We start from the raw sequence: 25126 nt of genomic DNA, 5'->3' as shown, positions 1-25126 counted from the left end.
GTTTTGAAGGATTAGTGATGAAGTTTCATAAAAACCTTACGTCATGCTCTGAAATCCCACCGTGTGAAGGCATCTATTCCATCTCTAGAATTTAAGAAGGCCCCAGAGACCATATTCTTTGCATTGTCATGGGAAACAGATGAAATGGAAAGAGAAAAAGCTCCAGAGAAATGGTGCTGTGGATGTCTAAGGTGTGTACTGCAGGAAGACTGGGGGAACCCCAACCCTCTTAGAACCTCCACAACCATCACTTCTACCATGTATGTAGCTTTCTCAAAAGAGCTTTTCTGTCAGCATGCTGCGAAACCACAAACAGCATAAACAAGGTGGTACAGGAGGTGCTGAGGGTTCCCTGTCCTATCCCAAGTCTTCACACATCGGCACATCCTTCCCCACTATGACTCAGTTCCCGGTTTGCTCCCCCACTAGAGCTTGTCTGTTCACTCATGCGGCAGGCTGCAGGTGGTAGGCAGTTGCTGCTGCTTGGGAAGGGCCTTGGTGACAGATAGGAGTCCATGGGTGAACACCCAGCTCCCTGGCCCTTTGGGGCTTACCCTGAGGCACCAGTTCCCGGGACCTCCCTGTGGGATCTAGCTCCATCTGCCTGCCGTGCTAGCTTGTGCCTGAAACTGCTTGTGCCTGAAACAAACTGCTTGTAACTTTGCGTCAGTGTCTGTGCAGAGACCCAAACTCAGACAGATGGCAATAATATCACGTTTTTAATTTTACTGATGAAACTGAATGGGTTCTACTTCTGTTGAAAGGAATGCCAAGTGTTCTGTTACATCTTGTTGCTTTTCCAGTAATTGTGGCACTGTGCTACTATCCCACTGCACTGAAACCCTTTAAATTGAAATGTGGAGCTAAAACTGCTATAATAGTGTTGTTCCCATTTTAAAAGACCAGTGAGCACACCCGGGTGCCTGTAATCCCAGCACTCGGGAGACTGAGGCAGGAGGATCGTTGCCAGTTCGAGACCAGCCTGGGCTACGAAGTGAGCTCAAGGCCAGCCTGAACTGCATAGAGAGATCCTGTCTCAAAAAGACAATAAATAAATAAATAAATAAATAAATAAATAAATGGCCAGTGAGTCTTAGCTATTTAATAAATATAACTTTGTATTAAGTAGTAATTCTTTTGTATCCATTTTTTAAGCTAAATTACAAATTTCCTGTAAACACTAACTAATACCCTTCCTCATTTTCAAGTAGATTAATCACCTACTTTGGTATTATAAATCCATATCAATTTTTTGGTAAATCATGATACATGTTGAAGGCAGCATTCAGATTAGTACTATGGTTCCAGACCACTATCCTTACAACTAGTCTTACTTACTAAAGACAGCAGAACTGTGAAAATTCTGGGCAAGAAACCTCCTAAAATGATTAAATCCATTGAAAACTTATGATAATCATTCCTCTTTAGTAATACCAATTGTGCTTGTAGTGTAACAGTTTCACTTAGCATTTCTGATACATAAATAAAACACAAGTTGGGCTGGGGATATAGCTCAGCTTCATAAGTGCCTGCCTGGCAAGCAGAAGGTCTTAAGTTTGATTCCTGGTACCAAAACAAAACAAAAAAAATACAGGTCAAAGCACTTTGTAATGTTTTACATTACTACTGTATATAATTTCTCATGTAGTGAAACAAAAATTGGGTGTCAAAGAATAAATATTTTAAAACAATTTTCTTTTGAATGCTTATTTCCTATGTAGGATAAGAGAAAGAGACTCCTTTTTATGGTCATTACAAAGTTACAAGATAATGTTTTATTTAAGGCATTGATAGCGTAGTGGATTGACAACTGGTGGTCAACTTGTAACACCCTGCTGAACTGAATCAGCGTGGTGCTGGGTGTGGAGGGCCCACCTGTGGATTGTCACCAACAGCATAAAAGGAGAACTGGAGAGGAAGAGGTGGTGCTGTTGGTTCTCCTGGAGAAGCTTGTCACGCTGGCTTTGCTGATATGAACTCTGCTGTTCTCATCAAAAGAGCTCGGGACCTCGTTGTCACTGAGAATGGCTGCTGTTCACTTTCCGGGGAGCTCTGGTCCTTACTTTGAGCATCGCTTCCTGGCTACAGTGCAGATCCCTCAGCCTGCTGGCACAGATCCTTCATCCTGTTGGTACAGACTTCCTAGCTTCCACCACTGGCCTTTCGGCCTTCCCAGTGTAGATCCTTGGTACAGACTTGAATGAGACATTGTTGTGGGCTCTTGGCCTCCAGTTGGACTTGTGGGAGGCATTGTCATTGGCTCTAGGTCTTCAGCTGGACTCATGCAGGACAAAGCCGTGGGATTCAGGCCCTCCGCTGGATCTGTTGGGTCTTTAGTGTGTGGGCAGATTTCCTGCACTCTTTTGTATTTGACTCTTCGGTGACTACAATAAAATAATCCTATAAATTATGTGTCCTGTATTAAATTGTTTCCCTTGCAAGCTCTGACTACAGCAGACAGTAATCTTACTAACATCACTGATAACATTCATTGACTTGTGGGTCTTTCCCTACACGATTTTGGGTGACTGAGGTAGACAATGTGTAATTCAGTGACTTGCTTCCTGGCTGTTGCTCCTTTTCAGCTGTTTATAAACCCATTACTGGCTGATCATAACTATGGCTCCATCTGTTGCACATTGATACTGGAAAAGGAAAAAGTTTTCCTGTGGAATAATTTTTTTTAAGGGCTTCAAGTTTTGACAACCCTGAGTGTCCACTGTCTGTATATTGGCAAATAAATTTTCCACTCAATGTTTTACTCTCCAAAGCTCCACTGTCATGTAGAAACAACTGCCTTGCAACAAAAATTTCATGGCTGATTATCTACTACTTTCGATTTAATATAGATCCTGTTACATATGTTAACACCCAAAAATAATTATTTACATTTCTTACATTAATGTCTTACATAGTCGGCATTTTTTCTCCAATATTATTTAGATTGCTACAACTTGTTATAATTTGTGCAATTCTGTAAGAATAGCACTTTAAATCCATTGGATTAAAGTTCAAAACAAATTCCAGGAACAATATTGATTTTCAAGGTTTCTTTAAATCTGTCTTTTTTTAAAAAAAAAAAATTTTTTTTCTAATTTTTTTTTAAAATCTGTCTTTGTCAGCTCTCTTTGTAAAGTGTTCACAGTCATGATGAGTTCACCTCTTAGATAAACTAGGGAAAATGTCTTACTGTACAGATATGTTCAAACATTCAACTTGACACCATGGTACTTTCCTAAGCAAAACATTACGGTGAAGAGCATTACTTCACATTCTGGAGAAGGTCTTTAATATCTGGCTTAACAGGAGTCCCCTGGCATTAGTTGCTTCTGCTTTTAGTTTGTTGTGATTTTTTTTTTGACTGAAATATATATAGAAAATCTCATCTCACAGATTTGGGAGTTGGAAAAGCAAGCATTTTGATAGCCTTTTTAAATAACAAGGACATTGTTTTTTGATATTACAATATAATTTAAGTGGTAGTTTCTTAAAAATTAATTGTATGAGGAATCAGAAACTATAACAGTGATTTTTTTGTACTCTGTATCCTAAACTTTACTGGTTTGTCTTGCAGCTTAAATTGCTTTTCCATGATTTCATAACATTAGGCACTGGTCAACTGGAAAATACTGGTTCATAGTTTTTGCAGTTTTTCCAAGTGTAGAGTGGAAAACTCCACTATATACTCGCTAAGAGTGGAAAACAAAAATGCATTAGCATTACTAGCAAAGTGACTCTGGTCCTTTGGAGCCCCTATATGGGTCATGAGTCCTGACCGACACCTTGAGAACCAGTTTTCTTCTGGCTATAGGTTTGGGGACCAAGGGCGCCTTCCAACACAGTGGACTTTATACTATTACTTTTCTGCAAAATGACTTAACTGCATGAGCCTAAAAAAAAAAAGTCAATTATTACAGCAAGATAACATGTGAACAAACCACGTACAAAGCCTCAAGGAAATAAAAGTCACTTATACTCCTGCCTTCCAGAAATAATCAGTGTGAACATTTTCACCCACTGGAATCTTTCCCCACCACCACCACTGGAATCTTCCTCTGAGGGCAGGTTGTATTTTACTGATTTACAAACCTCTGCTTCTTTATAAGCTCACAAAGAAAATTTTTACAGTATGCTGTACATAGTTTTGCAACTTGTTCTCTTTTAGCCCTGTAATTTCCCCATATGTATTCTTTCAAAACTTTTTAAACGATTATCACATAAAATTTTCAGGCTTAAAATCATTTGCAAAAGCTAGACTTTAGCAAAAACTAGTTTCATTCTGTAAGACGTGCGCAAACTGGGTGCAGGTAGACGGCACCAGTCCCGACGACTGGAAGGATGGTTAGCTCCGGCATCCGGAGCGCCCTCAGACTGGACGGGACCCCGGATCCCGGACCCTGGACGTGTCCCGGACCCCGAACTGGCGCTCACTGCCCACAACGCCCGAGAGTTGCGAGCTTCGGAGACCAGCGCGGACGTACTGAGCATGCGCCGGGGCGTACTGGAACACCGTCCGGGGAGAGGTTAGAGGTCGCGAGGGCGGGGTTGGATACTCTTGCAGGGCGGACAGGAGCCTCACTTCCACCCTTCCCGCACAATCCCTTTCCTTTCCCAACAGCGCCTGAGGCCTTTGGAAGAGCCCAGAGGGGCGGGCCCTCCGCTGAGGACGCACTTCCCTTCTTCGGCAGGAAGGGCGGGCGCCGGTCCAACTGGTGCGCTCACTGGCTGCGCATGCGTGGTGTGCCTGGCGACCCTACCGCGGCTTCGCGGCGGCAGATTCGCTGCCCCGCCGGGAGTGCGCCTGCGCGATCGCTGGGGCTCTCAACCTCCGCTTCCCCTCCCCCCGGCCCCCCGCGGGGGCTTCGGGGCCGGCGGGATCATGTTTACCAGCACGGGCTCCAGTGGGCTTTGTGAGTACCGGCCCCCGCCATCCTACGCGCCACCCTGGGTACCTCTGATGGGGACAGCGGGGATCCTCGGGTTTGCTGGAGGTTGGGGACCGTACCTTCCATCCCCGCGCCCCAATCTTGGTAGTTGCTGCCCTTGGGTCCCGGGGCCCCCGCCCCCACCTCAGCCTGGAGGGGCGTTGGGCACAGGGTCCCCCCGCCAGCGCGGCCCCAGCCGCACCTCTGGTGCGACGCGCATCAGCCCCCGCGCTGCTGCAAGTGGGCTGGGCAGGTGGGGTCGGGCTAGTGCCCTGCGGTTCTCTTGGCCCCGGCCCTTGCCCTTGGCGACGCGGGTGCCAGGCTGGAAAAAGAGGCTGTCCCGGAGGAGTCGATGCTGGACGCCTGCCGCGTGCCCTGTCACCGTTCCCATTCATTGAGGCTACAGTGGGACCTAACCGCTTCTTTCCCCACATCCACGTTTCGTCCTCTATTTCAGGAGCTCGGTTTTGCTTGGACGTGTTCTTCCCCAGTCTCCCTGAAGAGTTTAGACAAACACTGATCAAAGTGCTTTAAAGTAGAGGGAAGTTAGGAAGTCATTTGGCACGCCTGACTGTTGGATGTGCTACATTTTACTGGAGCGTCATCGTGGTCGGCAGGCGGAGGGCGGAGGAGTATATACAGCCTTGCAAACAACTTTCTCCCATGACGTTGTGTTTAATTGTCTTTCCGTAAAGTGGATTGTGTTTTGACCAAAGAACCCTGATATGAAGCAGTTCCTCCAGCAGGGAGCTGTTTAAACGCTACAGATTTGCCGTTGCTTATCGCTGTTACCACTTCCTATCTCTGCATGTGCTGTTAATGTTGCCACAGTGCAGGAACGCCTGACATTTCCAAATAGTTCCCAAGATCTATTGTGAATGTCATGGATATGTTCTAAGAATTCGTCTTAGTCTAAGAGTTACTGTCAGAACCACGGGCACAATTTAACGTCTTCCTCACTTTTCAGCAGCTTAGGTTTTGAAGTGGCTTTAATAGCCATGACATCCCATTTCATAATTTGATAATGTGAAGACCCTTAGGGAATCATTCATGCATTCACCCTAGAGACCCTTAGCTACAAGCAAATCAACCTTTTCCAAAATTACCTTTTGGATGAAGAACATCATGACTTGATAAAGCTGACAGTTCAAGAAGGTGGTGTGGTTTTCCTAAGATCACAAGACACTGGCAGATATAACATTAGCAATAAGATTCTTTAGTTTTAGTTGTTCTTTGTTCAGAATTTTCAGTTATCATTGCTGACCAAAATACATACAAAAAATTTAGGAAGGCAAGAGAGATCTGCTGTTAGTTGCTGTACTATATGAACCATGAGATTATGTGAGCAAAGGGTATTCAAATTTTAAACAGGGTGACTCTGGGGAAGGTAAAACTTTATCTGTGGCACAGCTAGGTGACTTTTAGGAGCGAAACCACTGCCTTGAGAGAGGCCTGGCCCAGAGGATCCACCTCAGCTGTCTTAAACTTTCTCTAAAGTAAGTGTATCCAGTGTAAGACTTGGAAGGATGGCCTTTCCTCTTGCTGCTGTGCTTTATGTGCTCATTAACACATAATAGTAGTGCTGTGGATGAACTGTGGCAGGTGCGGGGAACACAATAATCAACAAGTCTTTGTTTACCCTACATGGTCTCACTGTGTAGTCCAGGCTGGCTTTGAACTCAGTGTGTAGCCCAGGCTGGTCTTGAACTCATAACAGTCCTCATGTTTCAACCACCTGAGTGCTGAGATTACAGGCCCATGCCAACAAGCCTGGCTGCAATGATGAACAAGTCTTGCCCTAAAGTTTACGGTGTTTACAGTGGAGTTTAGGCACAGGTTTTCCAGGACTGGTCAGTTGGCAAATCTGCATGTTAGCAGTTATCGTGCTTTAAAATTTTTCTCCAACAAAGCTACCTACCTAGAGAGAAGGGATTTCCTTTTGAGAAGAAGTTGTGTGGCCCTTGTGTAAGTCAAAATTCTGCTCCTACATAAGTATCCTGAAGAAGGAGAATACATCTGGTTAACCCTGCTCCCAAGGGTGGAACATAACAATCTCCTTTGAGGAAGAAATCCCCTTCTTTTCCTCCACCTGCGTCTCCCCCAGATTTGTGACTGGCAGATAATGACATTTTAGTGTCAAACTTGCTTTCTTGCTTTCTGTCTCTCATCCATTCACTCACCAGGTGTCTGGAGTAAGAGGACATAGAGGGGTTAAAGTGGTAAACAGGGTAAAGGAGGCCAGTGTCAGATAGGTTCACAGAGAGTGCAGGTGCTTTCAGCAGTGACAGGAGGTGTAGCTGACATTGGAGGTGTAGCTGACATTGCTCTAACATGTGTTGGCAGGGAAGAGGTCTGGGAAGGTGACATTCGAGCTGAGAGCCAAGTAGTGTGAAGCAGCCAGACACATTAGAGTTTTGTTAAAAAAAAAAAAAACAACAAAACCTTCCTTTTGAAGAAAGGGGACACAGGAGCGAAGCCTGAAGCAGGTGCAGCAGGGTGTTTTCAAGATGCTAAAGACAGCTTGTGGGGCCAGGGCAGTAAATCAGGGCAGGGGCATTTGTGACCATTCATTTGAAACTGCCTTGCTGTCTGCCCCCTCATGTGGTTATGACCGTAAAATCGCATAGAAATAGTGTTCATGACTTATCTTAGACACCTACTTGTAGACAAGCGCTGTCACTCAACTCTCTGTTGAGTAATACATGCATCGTGTATGACATACGCCATACTTACTTACTTCACAGTATACTCACTGTGTAAAGATGCACTCAACCAACACTAATTGCATGGTTAATATAGCCCGGGTGTAGTTTGCAGGGAGCTCAGCATCTGGAGGAAAAAAAGAAAAAGAAATGAACAACCATGCTCGGTGTGGTGGTTTTTGGCAGGAGGTGGGCTGATGGGCACAGCTGTTAAAACACTTCCCACCGCAGGTGGAACTTGAGCTGCGTTTTGAGGGTTGAGTAAGAGTTTGTTGGGCATAACAGTTGGGAGAAGGCTTCTGTGAGGGTTGGAGCTCGGCAGAGGCAAGAGGGAAGGAATTAGGGGACAGTTGTTTATAGCTGGAGTGGGCAGTTCCGAAGTGTGCTGTGAACTCGTCAGAGGGCAGTGGAAGGTGACAAGAATCGGGGACAGGACCAGCAGACATTTTAACATTTAAAGGGAGAGCAGCAGAACTGGGGAAAGGGCTGGGGAGGAGAGGATCCCAGAGGAGCGGCTAGCAGCCTGACACACTGCGGAAGAGTCCGAGAAGTGACTTTTTGGGAAAGAAAGGAGCCGCCTAGAACTTCTCTGGGTTAGCTTGTGGAGTAGTCAGCGAGTGAAGTGCGAAAGGGCTGGCCAAGGACTAAGTGGATGGAAAATCGAGACCCTGGGCTTGGGAAGCACTTTTAAGAAAATCAGTCGCAAAGTGCAGGCCAGTGAGCCATACTTGGTCACCCCTGCCGGCAGGGAGAGTTCCTTAAAGGTGAAAGAATCTTAGTTCATTGGGACAGTGTTGGGCAAGACCCAGCGGAGGGTACAAGGTGACAGGGCGAAGTCCTGGGAGGCAGAAGGAGGGGACTGCCATCCAAGGCCTGAGGTGGGTGTGCTGCTTGTTGCCAGGGGACAAAAGCTGGGAGTTTACTCCTGCTGATGGAGCAGTAGTTTCCAAGTGCTGCCTGCCCTGGCTGCAAAATGTCAACCAAGCTATTTTCAGAATTATACTTTCCTGGATCCCATTCATAGGATCACACTGGGAAGGGCCAATGTGTGCATCAGAAATCTGGATTTTTTTTTTTAGGTTTTTAGGTTTTTATTTTATTTTTTATCCCCAGGGCCTCACACATGCTAGGCAAACACTGTATCTCTGAGCTACCTCCTCAGCTCCTGAAACCTGTCTTTTTGAAGGCTCCCCAGCTGAGTTTAATGAACAGTTAGATCAAGGCAAGAGGTTGGCCAGCAGGAAGGGCAGAGAGATGGTGAAGGCCCTATTAAGGTAGTAGCAGACAGAGTGGACAGGGTAGAGAAGAGAGTTTGTAAAGGTGTTTCCGCAGGCAGGTTGGGTCAGTCACGCTTGTTGGATTGGGGGATGCTGACGAGGAGTTGAAGGTGACTCTGGCTTATGACATGGGCATCTGGGTAGATCGTGAGGTTGCCATGAACTAAGATTGGGAACACAAGAGGAGGAGGAAGAGGAGGAGGAGGAGGAGGAGGAGGAGCTCATTTCGGGGGAAGATGAGTTCAGTCTTGGCCCTGTGTGACACTGAAGGGTCTGCAGAGTCCAGTTGGAGATACACAGAGGACGCTTGGGGACGGTCTGGAGCTGGAGTGGACGTGGCGATGTGGGAATTAGGCCATGGGTGTGGGGAGGACTGCACGGGCAGTGAGCAGAGTTAGAGGGCCGAGGACGGAGCCTGAGGCTGGTCTGTTGTGCGAGGGATGGATAAGAGGAGAGGAGACGGCGAGCAGGGGCTTTCCAGAGGCCAGACCTTCCTCCGCAGTGCAGCTGAACGTGCCCCCTTCACAGCAAGTGCACATTCCTGGCTTTCTCCACTCTTGCCCCAAATGGCTGATGGCACGAGGTGGATCCTTCCTGGTTTCCAGTACGTCCCCTCCCGTCTGGCTTCTCTTCCTTCCATACCCAGTTTGGAACCTGCTGTTAATCATCCCAGTTGCAGTTTCCTTCCAACTCAGCCAGCTGCTGTACTCATTGAGCAAAACTCTAGCCCTGTATTAATTTTGGTGGCTAAACTGAGCTGAGCCCTAGGCATGGCGTCTCAGTTAAGTTTCTAGGGTTTAGCCATCCCTTGGCGGTGTTTCCATTTCATCTCTAGCCTCAAGACTATTCCCACTTTCTCCTCATCCCACCCTCCACCTCTCTGGAAAATCAGGGCTGTCACCAGGTCGCCTTGTGTTTCTTTTTTTTTTTGGTTTTTCTCCGGTACTGGGAACCAAACTCACGACCTTGCGCTTGCCAGGCAGGCGCTTTGCCACTGAGCTAAATCCCCAGCCCCCGCCCTGTGTTTCTTGCTTCCTCCTCTATCTTGTTTTTGGTCATACACAGCTTGTTCCTTTCCTGGACTTTAAAGGAGTGAAGGAAACCCTTCTCTTTCTGAGGCCCACCTTCCACCCATGGTTAACTCTTTCTTTTCTAGCGTCACTTACTTCTTTACCCTCCTCTCTCTCTCTTTTTTTTTTTCTGGTGCTAGGACTCGAACTCAGGCCTCTGTGCTTGCCAGGTAGGCGCTATATTGCTGAGCTATATCCCCGGCCCCACCTCCTCTCTTTTGAAAGAGTGGCCTTGGCACAAGGTTGGAGCTGACACTTTCTCTTGTTCCTGGGAGGCTCCCAGAGCCAGGAGCCTCTCACCTACTGCTCTCTTGACCTGGGTGTGCATCTTTGTTTTGGTGAAGTCAGAATGCCTGTCCTGGAAAGGAGGATGAAAAGAGTTAATACTGCAACTCCTAGGATTTTGCCCCAGGAAATGCTCGGTAACAGTAACTAACCTGTTAAAGGGATCCTTTTCTGAGCCTTCTCTTATAAGTACAAAAGCTTTACCCCTCCACTGATTCTTGCCTCTGTCTTCCCAAGTGTTGGGCCCTTTTCTCAACTACCTGTTTTAAAAGAGAACCTTCACTTACACCTTGCCCCCCAGCCCTTTGTAGTTCCTCTGCTAATTTTTGATGCCACCTACTGTAGCCAGCCCGTGTTCCTGGCTCCATGCAGCTGGCTTCTGCCTTACTGCAGTGCTAAAGCTGCTGTGGGCAAGGTGGTGAGTGACACCCACACCAGTAAACCAGCGGTGTGCTTCTCAGTCCTCATCGCGGTGGACTGTCCTCTTGCATGTGGCCTCAATGAATGTTGCTTTCTAAAATTCTTTGCCTCTGGACTTTTTTGACCCTTTCTATACTTCTTGGTTCTCTTTATTTCTCCTTGCTACGTCTGTTAGTTTCTTTTATACCTTTAGATTATGCTGGATTTGGCATTAATGGGTTAATGGTTAATTTAGGAGAGCAGTCTCAGTGGGTCCTTAAGGGTGCAGCCTGCTTTTTCAGAGCTAAGGAATGAATCAGAGGTAGAGTATAAGTAGACTGGAGGACCCCGGTGTGTTTGGACAGCTGGGTGAATCTGAGTAAGATGCAGCTTTATGCAGTGCTTTGATAACTCAGATGCTTGTCTATACCCCGGGTATCGTGCTAACTAAGGTCCACACAGCACCATTGTGGGAATCAGCAGAAAAGCTCAGTTTAAAGTGGAACAGACAGTGTTCAGCTGAGCAGGAACTTTTTCCTGAGTGAAATAGTTACCTGATCTAAAATATTGTTAGGGAGCCTTGAATGCAGTTGGAAAGTTCGATGGTCTACAGGTGTCAGCCTGCAGTTCAGAGATGGGCAGGCCCTAAGGCTGGCGCACACCACACCTTCATTCCCGCTGAAGATCCCAGGAATGCCCTCTGTTCCCTATGCTGAGATGGACACCTCCAGTGTTTCTCACTGTCACTTCCATTTTCATGCCCTCTGAAAGGATCAGACCATATTCTTAATGGGGTAGATATGTGTTTAATGTGTTCAGTGTGCAGGTGATTGGAGGTGATTGGAACTCTTCATTTTGATTTCTCATCTTTTAGAATGTATTGAGTTGGAAGCAGTGTGCCCATTGAACAGGTATCAGGCCTTACGACTGCCCCTTCGCTCTTCAATTCAATGATTCCATGGGTACTTGATTAATGAGCCTTTCTGTGGGCCAGCCACTCTTCTGTGTTCTCAGGATTCAACAGGAATTAAAAGACCAAGTATACGTTTAAGGGATAATCTTATGTAAGAAGCTATGAAACAGAGGCTCAGTTTAAACATTAAAAGTGCTCTGTTCACTGTTTTAATCAACACTTCAGTTTTCATTCAGTTAAAGGCTTTTTTCCCCTCTTTCTCCTGTTTAGACTTGTTGCCAACATTTACAAATTGTGCATTTTGTGTGGAGCCTTCCTTTGGGAGGCAACAACCCTTACATTTTGGTACCTTAATGGAAACTCTGAAAATTAATCATTTTGTTTTAGTTGGGTTTCTCTTTTTGGACCAAGAATAGTTTGGCCTGTTTTTTTGGGCGGCGGCGGGAGGTGGGGGATACTGGAGATTGAACACAGAGTCTTCACACTGAGCCAGCAGTCCCCAGCTATTTTGGCATTAGGGACTGGTTTTGTGAAAGACCATTTTTCCACGGGCAGGGGTAGGAGCGGGGTAATGGTTTTGGGATGGTTCAAGCACATTGCATTTATTGTGTATTTTATTTCCATTATTACATTGTAATATATAATGATATAATTGTACACCTCAGTATAATGCAGAATCAGTGAGCTTGCAGCTAAATGGACCCATTGGTGTGATGGGAGACAGTGACACCAAAGTGTGTTGCTTATGTCTAGTCTACTTGTAATCTTATTTTGGTTGCTGTCACTGCAGAAAACCCTGTTCCACAAAGGATGTTGGGAATGGAAGCCGGCTTTTTAGTGCTTTTGTGGTACTCTCAGGATATCCCATCTTGAATAATCCAGAATATATGGAGATTTGAAATTGTCTTAAACATACTTTTAAGGCCACTATCATTTGCAATCTTTTTTTTTTTGGTACTGGGAATCAAACTCAGGACCTTGCACTGTGCCACTGGCCTGTATCCCCGGCCCCATTTGCAGTGTTAAGCAATTGATATTCTAGCATGGACAAAGTTATTTCACCTGGCTTATTAAAAAAATGGGTTGTGAATCTATTCCTTTCCAGTTCAGGGGTCTTTTGTGCTTGCAAAGTAATTCTCAATTCTTTTGAAACCCAAGACAGGTACTTATGCTAGAAGAAAGAAGGCCCTGGTTCAGTCATTCAAAATCTCTGCTAATGTTTGAAACTCATCAAAAAAATCTCAATATTCACTTGTTCCCTCTGTAATTCCAGTTTGGTTTTGAATGCAGCCACTTTATTTGCTGACTTAAACACAGTTGTTGTTCTCCCCTGAAATGACAGCTTGAATTTGTTGAGCACATTAAATATGTCACATGAATAAGGAAGTTTTGTGACCCATTGTGTGTCACTGAAATATATTGCCAGTAGTGACTGTTTTTCTAAAAGAAATTTCTGGAGTGACTCATAATTAAAAAACTCTGGCTAGTGCTCTACCTTTAGAAGGCTATCTTCTATGTAATAAAAGATGTATGTGCTGTGTTGGCCTCCTCAGAGAGCTATACATACAGATGTGTGTTAAGACCATGAACTTTGCTATGGTTTATATCTGGATGGCCCCACAAAGCCTCATGTACTCACAGGTGGGGCTTTTGGAAGGTGACTGGATCATGGGTGTGTGACACTGATCAGTCCACTGATGGCTTTATAGCTGTGGGGTGATGCTGGGAAGTGAAACCTGGTGGAAGGAGCTGGGTCACCTTGGATATATATATTTGGGGGTGGTGGTGGGAGATACTGGAGATTGAACACAGAGCCTTCACACTGAGCAGGATATATCTATATCTACCATCTGTATCTATATCTATATCTGTATCTATAACTATCATCTGTATCTATATCTATATCTATATATCTATCTATATCTCCCTCCTGCTTTGAGTGCTGACTGCTTTCTGCCTGCTGTGCCATGTACTCTTTCTCCTCTGCCATACTATCCTGCCTTGGAGCCAGCTGACTATGAACTAAAAGCACTACAGAGAGAGAGCTAAGATAAACCTTTCCTCCTTTAACATGTGGGTGTCAGGTATTTTGTCCCAGCAATGAGCAAGTAACTAAGACACACTTTAATGTAGTTGATAATTTTAATCGCATTCTGTAAAACATTGTTAAGTTCAAGTAACATGTTTTGGCTAGTCAGCATTTCTTTATGGCTGCCACAGTGTGTAGAGTCACATTCAGAAGTGACCTCTTTGTGTAGTGAAACCAGAAAGCCATTAAGCCATGACAGCTGCTCTGTCCCTGTGTAAAACATAAAATGACGAGTTGTTTCCCTATTACTTGAATAGCTTCTGCAGTTGTGTTAGTTGGCAGTAAAGGTACACATAGCATATCCTCATGTGCAACCTCCTGACAGATATGTCACACAAAGGCAAGCATTTTTGTCTTGTTACATCGGTAAACTTAAAGCCTGGATTGTGTGCCACAGTAACGCAGTGACTCATTGATCCTCTCTAACCATTGTGGGTCAGTATCCTCTGCTGCTTCATCGTTTCATCTAGTTATAGTGCTAGCCAAAGAAGAATATACTCCTTGGACTCTAACCTCTTCTAAAAGTTCAGGGTGAATGTCATTAGTAGCAGCAGGATCAACTCTTCACTGTTAGCCACTGAGAATGATGCTTCTAGTACCGACATATTTGATGCAGTAGTAGCCTTCAATAATTGCTTTTGTTCTGTGTGTTCATTTTTTTGCTTTCCTCCAAAGGCTTGTCTTTGCACAGTGCTTGGTCTCCATGTGGTAAAGCAGGCTTGGAGAATCAATCGCCTGTTCCAGTGAATCCATAATTTAAGTGGGGTTCTTGATATTTTCTTTTAAATGTAGCTTTCTTTTTGTTGGCACTTAGTTTTCTGCCGTCTCATCATTGGGTCTTGCTCCTTTTTCAAAAAAGCTCTCCAGTGGTGTTTGTTTTTTACACTGTTTGTCTGGGGTTTTCTTGTGGACTGACCAAAGCTGTCACTGACCATATGTAGACTGAAATAAGTATTAGGTTCTGACTTAAAGCCTGCTGCAACACCCAGCTGTGCAATTGAAGTACATCAACTCACTTGCCACTATAAACCCTGGCACCAGGGACAGCTTAATTTTCACTGCCACACACTGATAGGATTTTCACATGAATCTACAAGTAGTTGATTTACTATGGTCTCTTTGCAGTCAGACTTTTCTGCTAATGTTAATCTGTATTTGCAGCTACTCCTCAGCACTAGCGTTATTGCCTCAGCTCTACCTCAGGTCATCAGGCATCGGGTTCTTATAAGGAGCAGAAAACCTAGATCCCTTTCATGGGCAGGTCACAGTAGGCTTCTTGCTCTTATGAGAATCTAATGCTGCTGCTGATCTGACAGGAGGTGGAGCTCAGACAGTAGTAGGGTGATGGGGAGCCGCTGTACTATAGATGAAGCATCACTCACTTGCACCCCACCATTCACTTTCTTTACAGCTGGGTTTATGACCGGCCATGGATTGATACCAACCGGTCTGTGGTCTGGGGTTGGTGATATGAACACTGAGCTAATCACCAGTCCTTATTTTGAGGCAGGTTCTCTTTAAATTGCCCAGCCTGTCCTTTTGAAGGATGATGAATTTCGGCATTTCTGTTCTAACCAGGCCTAGGTTGCTCAAACCATGCATAACTTCCTTTAACGCCAGATTTTGGGAGTGATCTTTTCCCCACATTTCTTAAGTTTTTGGACCTGTACTTCTGAAACTCCTAAGAAACAGTATTTATTCATCAACTTTTGTTAAGAATGAAAGACATTAACCAAGGCAGGAAAGATGCTTTTAAAAATGTTTCTTTTCCAGCTGGGCGTGGTGGCGCACATCTGTAAATTCAGCACAGCACTTGGGAGGCTGAGGCAGGTGGATTGTTGCGAGTTTGAGACCAGCCTGGGCTACAAAGTGAGCTCAAGGCCAGCCTGAACTGCGTAGTGAGACCCTGTCTCGAAAAAAAAAAAGACAGTAATATGTTTCTTTTAAAAGTGAGAATAATCATTTTATAGAAAACTTGGAAAATACATAAAAGCACTGTCAGCATTTCAGTTAATTTTTATCTTTTTTTCCTACATGTTTGTGTTCTTGTTTTAAAATAACTGCTTGTTGTAAAGGCAGTATATGTTCATCAGAGAGGCTTCTGAAATGTGGAAAAGCACCAGGAAGAAATAAAATGCCATTGACATTTGGGTGTTCACTGTGTTTTTCCATCGCAAAAATGAGAAACCAAATAAATAAGTACAAACAAACTTTCACACATAAATATTATTTTGTAATTTGCTTTTATTTTACCCAACAGAATTTTAAAAATACAATCATAATGACTATTGTGTGGTGTGTTCTTCTGTATTCTGCTTTTCTCCTTCCTCAGAGACATTCCCTCGGTGTACTATTCTTGCAGAATTAGGTGCTATCTCCCTGCTTTTTCCTAATTACAGTAATGCAAAGAACATCTTAAATTTCACATATCCCTAGAAGCAAAAGCAGGTTCAATAAAGTACATTATCTTATAACTTTTGGTACACACTACCAAATCCAACCCCAAAGGATGGTGTTAATTTAAAACTTTAGCAAACTAAGGGAAAAATTGCTTTACTTATTACATTGAATTTCACAGCTGCCCTATGAGGATGAGTATTGCTCTTTCTCCTGATCCCACAAATGAGTGTGCTGAGGCTCAGAAAATAATTTGCCCAAGACTACATAGCTAGTATGTAGAAGAGCTGGATTTCAATTAGGTTTGCCTGCCTCCATAGCCTGTACTTTCAGGTTTTTTTGTTTATCTGAGACAGGGTCTCACTACGTAGTTCATGCCGGCCTTGAACTCACTATGAAGCGCAGGCTGGCCTCAAACTTTCATTGTTCCTCCTGCCTCTGCTTCCTGAGTGCTGGGATTACAGGCATGTGCGACCACACCTGGCTCACAGCCTGTACGTTTCCACTATATCATTCCATGTTGATGGTCTGGTCCCTTTAATGGCAAACGGCTATGATAATATGACTCATAATGCTTAGGACAACTGTCTGGAAAAGAATCATAATTTAAATAAGTTCTGCATATCTCTATATAATTTCTTATCTTTTTTTAGCCAATAACTAGTAGAGGGTGATTGGAAAATACAGTGAATGTTTAAATTGAAAAACTTTTTTTTTTTTTCCCAGTACCAGGAATCGAACTCACAACCTTCCGCTTGCGAGGCAGGCGCTGTGCCTCTAAGCTAAATCCCCAGCCCTGAAAAACTTTTATTACCATTAAAAGACACACTGTCATGAATGCCCCCTCAAACCCTCCCTCTTGAGCACACCCCAGTATTGTCGCTTGGTGAAGCGATCCTGGAAGTCCTCTTCTCTTGTCTTTGGTTGTGCTGTCTGGCTCCCTCAGTATGCTGAATTGATTTAAAACATTTAGTTTTCATGGTCATTTTGACTTTGGGGAGGAGCCAGAAGGAGCCAGAACTTTTGTGGTGCCAGATCTGGTGAGTAATGTGCGTTGGACCCATCACGATGTTTTCAGGTGCTCGCCTTTTTGTTGGATGGCGCTCAGTGGCAATATTCATTGTATTTTTGATCATACCTTGTAAAGACGTGAAAGAGGTCTTCTCGAGCTGCTTCAGAAGGTGATAAGAATGACAGAATAAGTGTGTTCAAAGCAAGGGAGAGTTGTTTTGAGGGGATTAATGGCAACATGTTTTCCACTGTAATCTTTAATCATTCACCATATCTTTCAGTCTTGTAGGTGTAAGCTGCTATTAATTTTTCTCTCACTTGCTATGAGCCAGCTAGGCACTGTTTTAAGCAGTTTACATATATCATTTAGTTCTCACAACGACCCTGTGAGTTAGGTACAGTTACTCGGCAGTTTGCAGGTCAAGAAACTGAGGCACAGGTATTTAAGTGACATTCCCAAGGTCACCTAGCAAGAAAGGAGCAAGACTAGAATTCAGACCCAGGCAGTCTGGCCTCAAGTCTCTGTTGCATAGTACTTGTTCTCCGCCTTAAAGAGATCTGTCCCCAAGTGTGTCTCCTGACTGCTGAGATCTTCGTAGGCTGATGATAAAATACTCGCTTGGGTTAGCAGTGGCTCGTTTCTCAGTCACTGCAACAGCATCCGTGTGACCCAACAAGTCCATCTTGTTTACTGTGCTTGGTCCTGGTGGCTTTCAGCCCCAGAGTCTCTTTCCCACATTAGAACCAAGGTTTTTTGCTTTCAGTGGAGATCTTTCTGCCCAGTTAGGCCTTTTTGTAGTAAGTAATTCTTGTATTTTTGTGTATGAGCGAATTACACTATCTCCCTCTCTTCCCTTATCAAGTTACATCTTCTTTATCCAACTTTTTCATTTTCAACTTGCCCCCAGTATCAGTTTCAGTAATGAAAGTAGAACTGCCTTATATCAAGCCACTTTAAAAATACATCATCTGTAGAACTTTTTTTTTTTTTTTTTGTCTTTTTGAGACAGGGTCTCACTATGCAGTTCAGGCTGGCCTTGAGCTCACTTGATCTTTATTTACATATTATGGTTGTGTAAATTTTTTCATCTTTATGTCTGTGTGTATCTTATGTAGCCCAGGCTGATCTTGAACTCACAATAATCTTCCTGCCTCAGCCTCCCAAGTGCTGGGATTACAGGTGTGCATCACCACACCTGGCATCTGTATAATTTTTTTGAAAAATGCAACTTGATAATTTACCCCAGCATTTCAGAAATATGCGTTCTGAAACATGCACTCTAAGAGGCTTCTAGAGTTTTAATCCCCACTTAAGAGTACAAATGAGAATTGTAATTTAAACCTCATTTAAATCGCAGTTCTTTCTCCCAGATGTTTTTCCTTAGACTTTATAAGTTACATTGCCATTGTTCTTGGCCACTGAACGTGTCATGACACTGTGGAAAAAACAGACCTAAATAGGTCAGGAATGTTGTTGGCTGTGTTGCTTTCTAGTGATTGACAAAGCAGATTACCACGTGGCAACTGTACAATAAAAGGAAATTGTTTTAATTTTATTAACTGTTCTAAACCTTACTGGGGGGTGGAATGTAACCTGTAAGGAAGAAACATAAAATTTCAATTCATTATACTGTCCAGACTTGGTCTTTAGTTACATATTATGGTTGTGTAAATTTTTCATCTCTATGTCTGTGTGTATCTTGTGTTAGCCACTTTGTTGTCACTGGGACAAAATATCTGACACCTACGACTTCAAAGAGGAGGGGTTTATTTTGGCTCACGGTTTTGGAGCGTTTAGTTCCCAATGGGCAAGCTTGAAGGCAGGAAGGGTGTGGTGGAAGGGTTTGCGGGTTGAGGGGGGGGAGCTGCTCACATCATGACAGCCGGGAAGTAGAAAGAGAAGGGAGGAGCTGGGGAGGGAAATACACCCCGTGGGTCATGCCCCTGGCGACGCACCTCCAGCCAGGCCCAACTCCTGACAATGAGTCACAGTCCAGTCATCTTCCAAAGCCCCGCTTCTGAGCACATGGGGTTTGGCGAGGATATTCTAGGTCTAAACCATAATGTATGTACACATTTTAAAAAGCAAAATCGGGCTAGTTTTCATCTTACTTTCATTTAACCTTCTGAAATAATTTACCCATGTCATGAGCAATCTTCAAAGCTGACTTTTAACATTTTTATTTTGCCTTATTACAAAACTGGAGCATGCTTGCTTTAAAAGAAATACACAAATTCAAAAATCACACAAATACTGAACAAAGGCTAGTTGTACAATATTAGGTCTGTCGCCCAGATAACCAACCCTTAGTGCTTATTCTTCCAGACTTTTCTATGCATTCTTTTCTCCAAAACACACAGATACATAGATACATTCAGGTATGCATATTTAGTTCTATGCAGAAGTGGCATTTGAAAGTACATTTTTATGTTCTTCCAACATTATCTTAGTATTCAAATTCATGAGTTTGAATGACTGTGGCATTGTATCATACTGAAATGGGAGTTTTGCTCCCGTTATTTTTCCATTAAGAACCAAAGTTAAGTTGAACATCTGTACAACTAAATTATAATTGCATCTTTCACTTCACCCAAAAGAAATATCACAAATGTGGAATTGCATGGTTAAGGAACTTCAGTGTTGTGCTTCTCTTGATCTGTTGCTAAGTCTTTTCAGAGAGGATGTGTTACTTTATGCTTTTCAGTGGTCTGGAAGCATATCTTTCTCCCTATACTCTTGTAACAAGTCAGCATGATTATTTAAAATAATTTTATCAATAGATTAATAAATGTCATTTCATTGTTATCCAAATCTCCATTTCTTTAAATGTCTGAGAAAGTGAACCTTTTTCCTCTTGGATATTTATCTTTCAGTTTTGGTTTACTTACCACTTATAGTGGTTGCCTTTATCATTTTAAATAGTGAAAAAAAACCTCTTTTTACATTTACAGTTTCTGGCACAATGAGTAGGCTCCTCTATAAAAATGAGAAATTAGTGTCTACTCAGCTTCCTAATTTATGTTGTTTATGTCAGTGTGTGTTGACAGTCTGTTCTATAATGGTAACCCTTTCATGCTTTGTCTGTAAGTTGACTTTATATAGAAAATTAAAAAGCGATAGCTATGCTGACATTATTGTGATTATTTACTGTGGAATCAGGCATGTGAGTGGGCTTGTATAAAGAAATAGTGTCCTAGGCCAGGAAACCTGGGCTGCTTCAAGAAGCCTCTTAATTTCTTTTGAGATTTCTTTATTACTTTTTAAATTCACGTTAGCTACTGCTGTTTCTTGAATCTTGCATCATTTTTTTGTCTTGGCGTGTGTTTTGGGTTTGGTTTTATTTCCCTGCCATAGTTCCAGAATAAACTTTTCCCCCATTATGTGAGGACATGGGTGGTGACCTTGGTGGACCCTTGCTTGTCATATACAGTTCTGAATGACCGGACTCGGAAGTGCATGTGTGGGGCTCCTGCTGGTTTGTAGGTAGATGTTTTTCCCCAAGAGGCCCATACCTTAAATGGCAAGGCGGGGTGCAGACTGTGCCCCAGTGTGCAGAGCATGTGAGTCACCCAGGCCTCTGTGGTACAGGAGGAGGGGGATACGGTTAAGGCAGGGTTATTTGCCAGCACTTTTCAATTGGGGTATTCAGACAAGAACCTTGATTTCTGTTTTCTTCTGGGGTGGGTGCCTGACACTGTCAGGGCCAATTTGCTACACAGCCAGTAGCCTGCTGAGCATGCGCAGCTCTCTTGCCGTGGACTTCTGCTTCATGGCCCGGTCTCCTCAGACGTTTGATTTACAACATGTTTTCTTGCCACTAACCACACGTTTCCACATTTTAGAAGATATCTTCTTCTCTCTTACAGTTTATTGCGCAGGTCCAGAGCTTTCCACAAGCTTCCTGATTGTGGAGCTGTTCTTACCATTGAAGAATTTGTCCCCTGTTTACATGGAATAGACGTGATTTTCTTACCTCTCTTGACTTTTAAAATTATTTCATTGTAGTTATATTTTTTATCTAATTAGCACTTTGAGCAAAGAGCGCTGTTTATGTTTAATGAGAGCATCAGCATTTGCGTAAAAGCTCCATTGGAGTGGCAGGTCCCGTGCTGTGCTGCTGGCGGGTTTGACGTGCTTTTGTGCTCAGTGTTCAGCACTGTCTCGAAACTTTCACTTCAGATTTTACTGTTCCTTGTCCCCTGATTCACGCTGTCTGCACATTTCAGATGTACGACACGTTTTTGTATCTAGCGGCAAATCCTCCTCCTCCCCCGCCCCCTCCTGGAAACTTCTTAGCACTTCCTTGTTTGTTTTCTTGATAAACTCTCTAACCATTGGTGCAGTAGCAAGAGTTTATTGGCTGCCCTCCTGAGCCAGGCACTGTGCCCAGTTGCTTGGGGACCTGTATGAGGGACAGACAGGTTGGCAGGCGCCCCCTGTCATTCAATTCTCCCCTGTGCATTAGGGACAGGAAACATTTCACAGACGGCTTTCAGCATCTTATTTCTAAACACTGTAGGGAAACAAAATAAACTAGGACCTTTTGATCCCCTGGCAGTTTATTTCTGAGGTCTGGGCCAGGGATATAGCTCAGCAGCACAAGTGCCTGCCTGGCAAGCGCAAGGTCCTGAGTTCGATTTTGGGTACCAACAAAAAAAAGACTGCTATTACTGAGGTCTTTGTGGAGAGAGCCACAGGGGTGTACACATTCTTCGTCCTCTTGGTCCCTGAAGACAAATCCCGTTAAGCTTTCATCTAGGGAGATGAGAGGCCCCAGAAATGTCATGGTAGAAACACAAGGTGTTCCTTGCAGCGTGTGGCTTTCTGCACTTTGCTGGATTTTCACCCTGATTTTTGACTTAGTACCTTTCTAATGAAAAGATTTTAAGAATCTTACTTCATAAGATACCAGATCGCCTCATTCTTGTGGGAACCCTCAGGAGTTTACCGAGTAGTTAAGTAGTCAGAAATGGGAAAACCAACACTGTGGTGTAGGGGATGTGGCCTCTCCTCTCCAGAGTGTGAACCACACTGGGTTTTCTGACGTGTGTATTTTTATATGCCGGACTTGCTGGGGCAGGCAGAGTTGCTGCCTCCCCCAGGTTTGTTTTTTGCTAGCTTTTAGCAGCATCTCTAACAGCCCACACGACTAAGCTTTGCAAAACCTGTGGTCCGTGTCTTCAGTACTAAGATAAAACTCATATGACATAAAATTCAGTGCTTTAGCCGTTTGAGTCCACACTTAATGGGTTCTAGTACATTTATTTATTTATTTATTTTATTTGTTTATTTTTTGTCTTTTTGAGACAAGGTCTCTATGCAGTTCAGGCTGGCCTTGAGCTCACTTTGTAGCTCAGGCTGGTCCCAAACTAGCAATGATCCTCCTGCCTCAGCCTCCCAAGTGCTGGGATTACAGGCATGCGCCACCACACCTGGCTCTAGTATATTTATATTTGTGCAAATAACACTAACTACAGTGTAATTTCAGAAGATTTCGTCACCCCACAGAGAAATCTAGGGCTCTTAAGGCTGTCTTTCTGCCTTCCTCCTGCCCTGGTGACCACTAACCTGCTTTAGATTCCTATGGGTTTTTAAATTTTAGAAATCTCATGTCCTGGTGTCATGTAATATGTGGCTTTTGTGTCTGGCTTTCACTTAGCATAATGTTTTTGAGGTTCATTCCTGCCGTAGCAGGGCTTCATTCTTTTTGACTGAATAATAGTCCATGGCATGGATATGTCACATACTGTTTATCCATTCATCTGTTGATGGATATTGGATGGTTTCCACTTTTTGTGAGTGGCAACAAATGATAATGCTGCTGTTATGTGTGGGTTTTTGCTTGAATACCTGTTTTTAGTTCTCTTGAGTATACACTCAGGAGTAGAATACTGGGACATTTAGTAAATTCTGTTTGACATTTAACAGTCTAGATGTGTTTTAAGTTAGTAAACATATAAAGTCTTGTTCTCTTGTTACAAGTTAGAAAAACATTTGTTTCTTGATAGGAAGAACTAGGTTTAAATACCAACCCTTCTACTAGCTAGCTGTGACTGTAGGCAAGTTATTTAACCTTTCATAGTCTCTTCTTTCCTTGGCTTTTCTTTTTTTTCTTTTTTTTTAATTTTTTTTTTTTTTTGAGAGAGGGTCTTGCCATGTAGTTCAGGCTGGCCTCGAGCTCACAGTGGTCCTCCTGCCCGGAGTCTTCTAGGCGCTGGGGTTACAGGCATGAGCCACCATGTTGAACTTCATAGTCTTGTTTCCTCATCTAGAGTACATGAGTAATTAATTCCTGCATAAGTGTTACTGTGAGATGGTATTACACAGCAAGTGCTTTTATTTTTTTATCTTTTTGAGACAGGGTCTCACTATGCAGTTCAGGCTGGCCTTGAGCTCATTTTGTAGCCCGGGCTGGCCTCAAACTCGCAATGATCCTCCTGCCTCAGCCTCCCAAGTGCTGGGATTACAGGCATGCGCCACCATGCCTGGTTCCAAGTGCTTTTATTGACTCAGTGCCTGGTGTAAAATAATCCACATATACTGTAATAGTTATTTTAGAATAGTACTCAGTCACCTAAGCCTGATTGATATTTCCTGCCATGAAGAAATGGCTGTCCTTTGGTCATACCAAAGAGAAATAGATGAATTGCCCAGAAAGCTTGAAGTTAGATGTTTTACATTATCTTTGCCATAGATGTTTTCCATTTTTACTTTTAGATTTTGGGGGGAATTGAACTCAGGACCTTGTGCTTACCAAGCAGGGCTTTGTGCCACTGAGCTATATCCCTAGCCTTTACTTTTAGATTAACACATTGTTATTCTCAAAAATCATAGCACTACCAGCTCTGACCACCAACTCCCATTTTGAGAGGTGGACGGACCTCTTACAGAGAAGTGACTTTTCCTTTTTTTAACCTATTTGCTCACCACTTAGGTTCTTTATGTATGAACCACTTCCTGACACAGCTCGCAGACAGGAAGATTGCTACTGACCCGCCCCATCTCAATGCGTGAGAATTCAGTGAACTTTTTTTCTGAATTAATAGCTAGTTAAAAGTGTTTTTGTCACTGTTAGAATAGATTAGTGTAAAAAATTAAAATATCCCGTGAATAGATCAGAGTTTATCACTGTTAATATTCTAACAGGTGCTTTTAAAAAGATATGTATTTATGTGCTATTCTAGCTTTCAAATTCTGTGATTCAGTGTGCCCTCTTAATGCAATATTTTAATTGTGATATATTTCAAATATGCTGAAAAGTTGAAAGACTGGTGCAGTGAAAATCATGACCCGTCACCTAGATTCTGCAATTAACATTTTTCTGCATTTGCTTTATCAGATACCCATTCCTTTATTTATTGATCAGTCCATCTTACTTTTTGATGCATTTCAAAGTAAATTGTAGTCAATACTTGTGTGCTTTAAATAAAAATAATTGCTTCAAATTCATATTTTTAGAAGTAAATGTTCCAAAAAGAAAAATGCACGCATCTCGGATTGGTCAGTAAATCCCGCTGTGTGTAGTATCCTGTCTTCTTCTATTGTGTTGTGAGACTTCTTGAGCATTTGTGTATTATCTTACTCAGTTCTACAAGGCTTATAGTGATCTAGTTTTTTGCTCTTTTTAAAGGAAGACTTGGCTGAGTGTAGTGGTGCACGCCTGTAATCCCAGCACTCGGGAGGCTGAGGCAGGACAATCGTTGCGAGTTTGAGAACAGCCTGGGCTGCAGAGTGAGCTCAAAACCAGCCTGGACTGCATAGTGAGACCCTGCCTCAAAAAGACAAAAAAAAAAAGGAAGACGTAGTGCTAGAGTTAGTACACTTCAGTTTAAGATGTCTATTTTGGAGGTTTATTCCTTGACAGAGTTAAAGGTTGTATAAATAGGATCAATTATGAATTCAGTAAGTACTTTTAATTTAAATTTTTGATTGTGGTGAAATATGAGTATACATAAAATTTACAGTCTTTCTGTAAGGGAGGCATTTTGAGACAGGATCTCAGTGCATAGTTCAGGCTGGCCTTGAACTCACTATGCAGCACAGACTGGCCTTGAACT

General features: G+C 43.3%; 1 protein-coding gene across 1 annotated transcript in view; it reads left to right on the top strand.

Annotated features, from left to right (window-relative positions):
• Positions 1 to 4488: 4488 nt before the first annotated feature.
• The window catches only part of Ubac2 (UBA domain containing 2), a 151399-nt gene continuing 130761 nt past the window's right edge, over positions 4489 to 25126 (top strand). Inside the window, exons 1-2 of the mRNA XM_005374065.1 lie at positions 4489 to 4523; positions 4619 to 4910. Coding sequence (XP_005374122.1) covers positions 4880 to 4910 — 31 coding nt within the window. The 5' untranslated portion in view covers positions 4489 to 4523; positions 4619 to 4879. The remainder of the gene's footprint in view (positions 4524 to 4618; positions 4911 to 25126) is intronic.

The sequence above is a fragment of the Chinchilla lanigera genome, unplaced genomic scaffold (genome assembly GCF_000276665.1).
Source record: "Chinchilla lanigera isolate Chin_1 unplaced genomic scaffold, ChiLan1.0 scaffold00003, whole genome shotgun sequence".
In the NCBI taxonomy this organism is placed as follows: domain Eukaryota; kingdom Metazoa; phylum Chordata; class Mammalia; order Rodentia; family Chinchillidae; genus Chinchilla; species Chinchilla lanigera.
The sequence above is the reverse complement of the archived record's forward strand: the minus strand, read 5'-3'. Positions and strand labels throughout refer to the sequence as shown.